Below are 8801 nucleotides of genomic sequence, written 5' to 3'. Positions count from 1 at the left end.
GGTGTAAATTTTGGATTTTGGTCTCGCTTAGGGTGTTCCGGGCAAATCGCGAATATTGTAAGGTCTCGTTTCGGGTTCCGCAAATAAACACAGAATTCAACAAAACAGAAATTCAAATTTTCTTTTTAACTTGTTTTTAGGGGTCAAAATTTGTCTCCTTCAGGGTTCACAAAAAGCTTGAGCCACGCCCACATGGTCTCCTTTAGGGGTTAAATTCAAAATTTCCGACGAGCATGCCCATCTGTTCCATATGGGAGTGCCCCCCCCCCCCCCTCCCGGGCCGGAACGATGATGCTGCTGGTATATGTTAAAACAATAGTGATCTAATCGGCTTCATATATAAAATGGGGAATATAAAAGCAAAAAGCGACACAAGGTGGGTTGATTTTTTTGAAGGTATATCGATATTTCGGCTGGCCAAACCAGGCTTCTTCAGGTACAATAAGCATATTTCAAGCATATGTAGCATATTTTCGAAATATGTTCCGGAAACACAGTGAAACACAGTGTAGATAAGCTTATATTAAAAAATAATCACATAGCATAGAACTGAACAGTCTGATTCTTCGTGGATGTTCAGACCATCGGGATCAATTGTTCTGCCTTTTTGGATTACAAAATAAAACTTCTGTGGCCTTACGGATAGAGTCTCGGATGGAAGAGAATTTTTCGATGGGTATTAATTGCATGTCGTTGGCAGTGTGTGGTTAGGAGATGACAGGAAATGTTCTGCGGCTGCGGTAGGTTTAGATTTTTAGATAGGGTTGTCTATAGGGAGGGGGTTGCCCTAGTACGAATTTTATTTGTTTTGTTTTAAATTGGGTCAAAATTGAAGCTTTTCCTAGTCACGCGGCGAGCAAAATTTGGAAAAATTTGTCAGTGGACCAAAAATATCAAAGACGCCGTAGTGCGGGGCAGGCAGATTTATCCAAAATCGCCCAAAGAAAACAAAAATTCATTAAACATGTCAACTGCGTGTTTACATAAGAAAATTGATGCACTGTATGCCTTCACTAGTAAGCGCACGAAAACCAAGAGAACACACTGAGGCGCTCAACATAGACAGTCGATCTGGTCAATAGGAGAGCTTTCAAACACCTTCTTTTTCCGATAAATCCTTCTCCCACTTTTGGATATGAAGCGCCCAGAAGAGGGCCGTTGTTGTGGTCTGTCATACAAAGCGTGTTAAGGTCACCAACACCATCTTCGAGTCCAAACTCGATGGATTATTTCTCCGGCAAATAACGTGTTAATTTTTTTTTTTCTCGACAGTATTATTTTGAAAGCAATTTTTGTGTTTAAATTTTAACAGGCCCTTTACAGGTAGACCATCACGTGACCTACTTTTCATAAAAGTGTGGGCTATAAATTAAAGAATGCCGGAAATGGAAAAAGAATGTGACAAAAGGTACCACACATTGTTGAAAACCTATATCCCTGCTTTATATTTTAATGTGTCAGCAATTTTACTACTTAAACCACATGAAAAAAAAAAATGAAAAATCCCAATATTGCCCCGAATTCCTGTTCCTGTTCTTCGCCCAGCTTATACATCTCTTTGCTTATTAACATTAATAATAAATAATAATAATCATTATTATCAATTATATACTTGCGTTTTAATTATTAACTCGAAGCGCAACTCGAAGTCCAACTCGAGGTCCAACTCGAAGTCCAACTCGAAGTCTAACTCGAAGTCCAACTCGAAGTCCAACTCGAAGTCTAACTCGAAGTCCAACTCGAAGTCCAACTCGAACTCGAACTCGAAGTCCAACTCGATGATACCTAACTCCCAAATTTTGACAAGAAATGTGCGAATTCAACACAAAGATCACAATCGCCCAACTCTCAGAGGTTGACCATTGTTTTTGGAAAATCAAAAATTTACTCTCCAAGACAAGGTTATTTATCACCAGATAATTCCATCGTTTTAGTAATAGCGGCTACTTTATTATTCATCAGCGTCACAATCTTTTGCCGACTTTGAGGGTCATTTTGTTGAAACTCAAGCACGCTTCCAACAGACCTGTTTATTTTCGTGACTTATGCGCTACCACAAAAATTCTCCCCGTATCACATTTCAACACATGTATGCAAATTTACTAAGCTCGAAAATTACACAACATGATAAATTTACAAAAGCTGGAAATTTCACAGAAATATTTTCCAGCGAAAAATTTATCGAAAAAAGCAAAATACTTGCTATAAGAGGCAAAAAACCCTTCCTATTTCAGTTGCGTAAGTGCAAGCGAAACACACAATCACAAAGCATATGCAATTAAATAAATTTCTGACATTTCACATCAAACCCTTTTCGAAAGAACCTTCACCGTACATAATAAAGCACAAAAGAGACAACAAGCTTTCATTCAAATAATTTTTCACTGTCACATTTCCAGTTTTTTTTTAACTTTTGCAGAGTTGAATACAAAATGAATGTTACTTGCCAGACAAACGGGCAAACTTTAAATAGATGCGACTTCAGTAAACAATGTGAGACACAACAGAGATCACAGATCTACTTGTGGTGTTCGATTCCTTCTCTGTCTTTGTTGCACCCGTAAGATACCAGAGAAATTTCCATTTGGTTTCAGTGTTGTACGTAACACCACCTTGGCGAAATATTAAAAGTACAGCTCATTTTGATTTCGGCTCGACGGGCGAAAGATTCACGCTGTCGAAGTCCATTACTCGTCGCTTTTAAGATTCCAGATCTTTATGTTTCACCGCCTGTCTTGACGTTCCATTCTTGAGTTCCATATGGGTATATTTTCTTTAAAGATGTACTAAAACGCCATTCGCGTTACAATGACTTCCGACGCCATTTCAGGTTAATTGTGCAGAGCAAGCTACGCATTACCCTAGCCCCCTCAAACCTCACAAAATACGCAAAGAAGACTCTATGCACAAAGACACCACTTAGCAGGGGAGCGACAGGCAAGACTTTTACCGACACGGAAAAAAATACTAAAACGGAAATCTACCCATTTTCCGACTGGGTTTGGCAACCCAGTAAAAACAGACTGCCAGCAGTCTACAAGAGGCATGGTACTAGCGTGACGTGTGTCTCAGCTGAAATTTCTGTACACCCTTCACGCTGCTAAGTATCGGCTTCACGGACACAAAAGAGGAAACGAAGTATCGAAATTATTTGTAAATTCCCTATCAAGACGAAGATGTCTTCCCCAGAAAACTGGCAAACAAAGAGGCCCACAATCCGAGAACGAACCATGTTTATGCTGAACAACGACCTTTTCAGCGATGTGAAGTTTGTGGTTCGTAAATCTAACAGCGATTACGAAAGTGAAAGTAAGCAAGTTATTCCAGCTCACAAGTTTGTGTTGTCGATTAGTAGTCCTGTGTTTGAAGCCATGTTTTACGGTGAGCTAGCGGAAACTAGTGGCTGCATTGAACTGCCTGACTGTGAATACAACAGTCTGCTAGAGCTGTTTCGTTTCATGTACAGCGATGAAGTGAATTTAAGCGGAAGCAATGTTATGGAGGTCTTTTATTTGGCGAAGAAATACATGCTGCCTTCCCTGGTTGATAAATGCAGCGAATATGTGCAAAGTAATTTACATCCATCAAATGTCCTCAGCATCCTTCCATTGGCTGAAAAGTACGACGACAAAGCCTTGGTAGATCGATGTTGGAAAGTGATCGACACAGAGTCGGAAGAAGTCGTGACGTCAGATAGATTTGTGACAATTCAACGCTCCTTTCTTGAGGCAATCATCTCAAGAGACACACTTACCATGAAAGAAATCGACCTGTTTAAAGCTGTTCACTTGTGGGCGACAAACCAATGCAAAATGCAAGGCTTAGAAGCGAATGGTGAAGCAAAAAGAGGGATTCTTGGGGAAGCAGTAGTTAAAAAAATCCGCTTTCCCTTGATGAAACAACAAGAATTTGCAACCGTCGTCCTTGATAAAAAAATCCTAACTCAAGACGAAGTAATCAACCTCGTTAAGTTCTTCAATTCAGCATTGGGGACCACCCCAGTGGGATTTCCTGAGACAAAGCGGTCAGGTTTATCCTCAGCTGTGTTTCGCACTTGTGATAGATTTAACCACGTAAATGAAAGTCAGTGTTGGCGTTACAGCTCAAGGTTAAAGGACTGTCTTATTTTTAGCGTGAATAACAACATCAAGTTGCATGGAATGTCTTTATTTGGCAGTATGAACAACGACTATCACGTTAAATTAGTGATCAAGGATCTTCACAGCCAGTCCACCGTTAAAACCAAGACGGATAGCTTTAGGTCAAAGCAAATGGAATACAAAGTTGGTATTTACTTTGGGTTTGAAATTGTTTTTGACACGCCACTTGATGGGAAGAAAAAGACCTATTATCAAATCGAAGCAGAAATTTCTGGGCCCTCCTCTGGCAAGGGAGAGAACTGCCTTTCTGTGGTTGACGTGTCTGGCGTGCAGTTTACATTTAAGGAAAGTGCAGCGGACTATAACGGAACATATCCTTCCCGTGGGAAATTTCCCCGATTTTTGTTTTCTTTGTAAGATTTTTTTAAATTGCTTGTTCCGCTACATCTGACAGTCATAAAACAGCGTTTTCAAACTATCAATCATTAGCAAAAATGTACACAATTGCCACAAGTCTGACCCTAAGGTAATACATGAAATTCGCAGACTTGTGACACATTGTGACGTGTATAGTAAGTACCCTGAATCACATTGTTCATTATATTATTCGGCCTGTTTGTAAAAAACCGACAACTTGCTCTTAAAAAGCCTATGAGAGGGCTACGTGGGTTAAATAATGCAAGTACTCAAACTTAATTTTTAAAAAAGGAGTTTCGACACTTAATTCATGATTGAAGAAAATAAGCTTTCAAAAGAAATTTGAATTTCTTCATTCAAAGTTGTTTTAAATTCTTTCTCTAGCTGCTAGTGGAGGTGATTATATCTTTAATAAATTATAATCAATAAGTTTAACTCATCCGTTTATTTCTCCGATGTATTCACAGCTATCACCAATTCACTTATAGGTTGTACAAAAGTTGGGTATTTGCTTTTTCTAGAACCTACTTATGCTGCCAATCACGCTAGGGGCGGATCCAGGATTTTTCTCAGGAGGGGGTGCACTACTAAGGAATGGCATAGCTGACTGGTGATGTATTTTTTTTTGGCAGAATGGCAGTTGTATTAAAAAACAGTCGGTCATGTTAGGGGAAAGGTGCGCTGCCCCTGCACCCTCCCCCAGATCCGCCCGTGCACGTCTTGTATTACAAGCACAGTTATCCACTAAATCAATTTCCTGTCTTGGTTTGTTGAATGAAAAATTCCTAATTTCCTTATCTTGTAAGATAATGCACCTGCCTAGTTCCCAGCAAAGTTAGAGTATTTCGCTGTAGATACGAATCATAAGATCAGTGGATGTACTGAGCTTCAAGCAGAGAAAAGTTAAAGGGGTAAATAAAATTCATCCAACTTCAACTTATCAACCTCATCAGTGTTCCAACTATTACTGAACTTCGTTACGGTGCAATAAATTTAGACATTAAGAGCAGAATGCATTGTCAAATCGCCCTATTATTCTGTTCAGATTTTTTTTGCTCTCTAATTGTCAAATTTGTCTCACAGGAAAAAGGTGCTAGAACCATTCTGGTCTTGGTAGACACCATTATTCGAAAACCTAATTTGTCCAATCAGTTTTCTATGAACATTACCTCGTGTCAGGCTAAAACACCCACCATATCTTTTATCTGCGATGGCTTTAAAGTGCTTTCATTCACAACACCAAAGCGGGTAATGACTTGTGTAGCAATCCCCGTTGACTGAGAAGCCTGCGTAAGGCGAAATCTGTCGTGATGACGTCGTAGTTTTCTTTAGTGGCTGCCTCGGTTCGCTTAAGGTCATGCAAAACTATCATCAACGTAAAAAAAACTGCCTATACCCTGGTATCTCGACCACTTCAATAATAAAAGTGGCGGAATAACTTAATGAAACTGAAAAATACGACGCCGAAAATATAGATAGAAGGTGGAACTGTGAATATGACAAAACTCTAAGTTTTCCGGTGGGCATGATGCAGCAATGAAGCCAATAAAAGGTTGTTGTTCGGAAAGAAATGTCCAGTTGGTGATATTTGCTCTCTAGACCAAATTCAGTGTAAAAACGAACTAATCTAGCTTAATCTCGACCAACCAAACTGCTCGAAAACATGTTTATTAATCAGGGTATCTATTGCAAGTTCCGATATAATCGCTTTTTAAAATAGAACTTGGTTAAGACCGTATTGGAATACTGAATGACAATAAGCTATCCTTCACAAACCTAAAACAATTCTTCAAGTAACTTTAAAATCAAAGAAGAGACGGATTACGAATGCAGGAGGACAGGGAGAGTGTTAGAAAAAAACGCGCCGAAGTTTACAAGGTAAGGTAAAGTCTGCATATGAGCCAATTGGCCCATCAGGCCGGAGATTATCCCGGTTTCAGTACCATGAAGCGACTAGGAGTATTTCTACTCCCCCCTGGATGGGATGCGAGTCCATCGCAGGGTTACCCCCAGCATTAAATTCGCCGGTTCCCATTTATACACATGGGTGGAAAGAGGCACCGTGTGAGTAAAGTGTATTATTGCCCACGAATACAACACAATTAACGTTCCCGGCCAGGGCCGGAACCGGGACCTATAGCTCCGGAGTTGAGTTGTGTTTCTGGGTACTGCTTAATTAAATCATTTCTTCACCTTCTCCTATACAAAAATTAATTGCCTAACTAGTGAATTCCACCGTAATTTTCACGCAAAAACCCGATATCCCATGAATAACGAAGCGATGACTGCAATTTCGGTTCTTCAAGTGAAATTTACTGAGGAATTCACCACTGAGTTGATCAATGAATTTTTCTTGAATTGCACGAGTTTTAAAAGAAAAAACAAGCAAATCCTCGGCAAGCAAACGGAAAGGAAAGTTATGTCAGAGTAATTGTCAAAACCCAGCGAATAGGAATCGCGCTAAAATTAGAAATCACAGACGTACTAGCTCGTGATGTGACAGATCGCTAGGAAACTTTGTCATTTCAAGGTCAAAAAAGAGTTTTATTAACGTACTTCCTTCCTCTTTATCTCTGAGAACGAGATCATTCACATTTTGATTTTTTCTCAGGCCATCCCTTATGTCCAGAAATGCACCTAATTATATGCACGCCCAATTTTGACATCCGACACGAAGTGTCCCTTTAAGTCCAAGGCTTACTACATCTATTTCCAACAAGGTAAGAGTAAAGGTTAGCGTTATTTTTAGGTTTGATAAATACAGCAGTTAATCTTTACTTAAACAGCAACATTTGGGGGACACTTTGTGACATTAATTTCCGAGACACGAGTGATGTTGAAGTTGGCGAGAAGACCAAGGGGACACTTCGTGACGCTTATTGAAATCAGCGTGCATCTAATTTGGGGCATTTCTGGACATAGGCCATCCCAATAAAATGTTTAGTTTCCCATCGCCCCGTCTCTTGTGATGGTGGGTGGGTCGGTCAGTCGTTTCTTTGTTGGAGGTACTTGTGTCTATTTAGTCTACAATGACCTTTTTATGGTGTTTTTTGACACCGAATTAGTGAACACGTGTGTCCGCCGTTTGGAAAGCTCTTCGTATCCAGTTGTGATATTTTAGCTTTTGAACCCTCCTTTAGCTGACATCGACCTTTTGTCGTTGGACGGAAATTCTCTTATTAGAGTTTGTAAAATACGTATGAAAGGAGAAGTGAACTATGTAATTGTCACGTTAATGGAAAATTCACATAGAATGACCTCTTGTGGGCATTCGCATTAGTTGGATTGGATTGGATTGGATTGGATAACTTTATTTATACACGGTAAACTCATCAGTCACAACTATAAAAACCTAATTAATTACCAGAATTATTACAAATCATACAACGACTACAACTACATTATTCAAAATTGCTCTAAATGTTCAATAAATGTAACTATAATATTAAATGACAAAATAAAAACCTGCTTTACATGAGTGCCGTGTATAGAATTGTAGATTAACTTGATGAAAAGAAACGCTCGCAGCCAGCCCGTTTGCATGGCACCTGTTCGCTGAGCTTGAACCTTGCGAATTCCATTTGTACGATACATTTCAAAGGAGAAGTGATCTATGTTATAGTCACATTTATCGCAAGTTCACCTTGAGTAACCTCGTTAATTAAGGCATTCACCATTTGTAGTGTTATCTAGTCAAGGCGCTTCACAGCTTTAAGACCAGCCAGAGAGCGGCCTGCAATCCTCAATAGGAGGGAGTGTATAATAATATTCATTTGCATGTTACCTAGTAAAGGCATCCATAAAAGCAGACTTGGGATCCGGTCGTCATGAGGTAAACTTTGATAGCTGAGCATTGAGCGCTTTGGTAACCAAATCAGTACTTGATGAGAAAATGTCTGGTAAAGCCTATCAAACAGCTCAGGGTTAAGTTGTCATTTATGACGTGATTCATGCTTTCTAGAGAGAGTCTGCATCTACGTTAGCAGAGCCTGCAGTAGCCTGCTATTAGTTTCAGTCAGATCATGGTCGAGGCAAGTGGCTGCAGTGTGAGCACTTTACATCGCCAAGACCAGCCAGAGAGTGGTCTGCTATCTTCTCAATGATTGTTGATCAGGCTTCGGTGAATCAAACCATTTTTGGACGGTCTCAAACATCTCAATAGCAGTTTTTCCGACTTACGTATATGTACGCTGCCTATCAATTTGATACTAATTATGCCTGTCAGGCTGACGAAGTTAATGGAGATAACAGTCCATCTCTTGTTATATTTTGTGAAGGATATGG

The 8801-nt window shown here is 39.7% G+C and overlaps 1 protein-coding gene across 1 annotated transcript; it reads left to right on the top strand.

Moving 5' to 3' along the window:
* Positions 1-3082: 3082 nt before the first annotated feature.
* Positions 3083-5448, top strand: LOC138050541 (BTB/POZ domain-containing protein 6-like). Its single transcript, XM_068896864.1, has one exon. It carries the CDS (start codon positions 3177-3179, stop codon positions 4515-4517), a length of 1341 nt encoding a protein of 446 aa, XP_068752965.1. The 5' UTR covers positions 3083-3176; the 3' UTR covers positions 4518-5448.
* Positions 5449-8801: the final 3353 nt, after the last annotated feature.

The sequence above is a fragment of the Montipora capricornis genome, chromosome 6 (genome assembly GCF_036669925.1).
Source record: "Montipora capricornis isolate CH-2021 chromosome 6, ASM3666992v2, whole genome shotgun sequence".
Lineage (NCBI taxonomy): Eukaryota > Metazoa > Cnidaria > Anthozoa > Scleractinia > Acroporidae > Montipora > Montipora capricornis.
The sequence above is the reverse complement of the archived record's forward strand: the minus strand, read 5'-3'. Positions and strand labels throughout refer to the sequence as shown.

Excerpts from the sequence above, each read along its gene's own strand:
- LOC138050541 (XM_068896864.1), top strand. The coding sequence starts at position 3,177 with ATGTCTTCCCCAGAAAACTGGCAAACAAAGAGGCCCACAATCCGAGAA.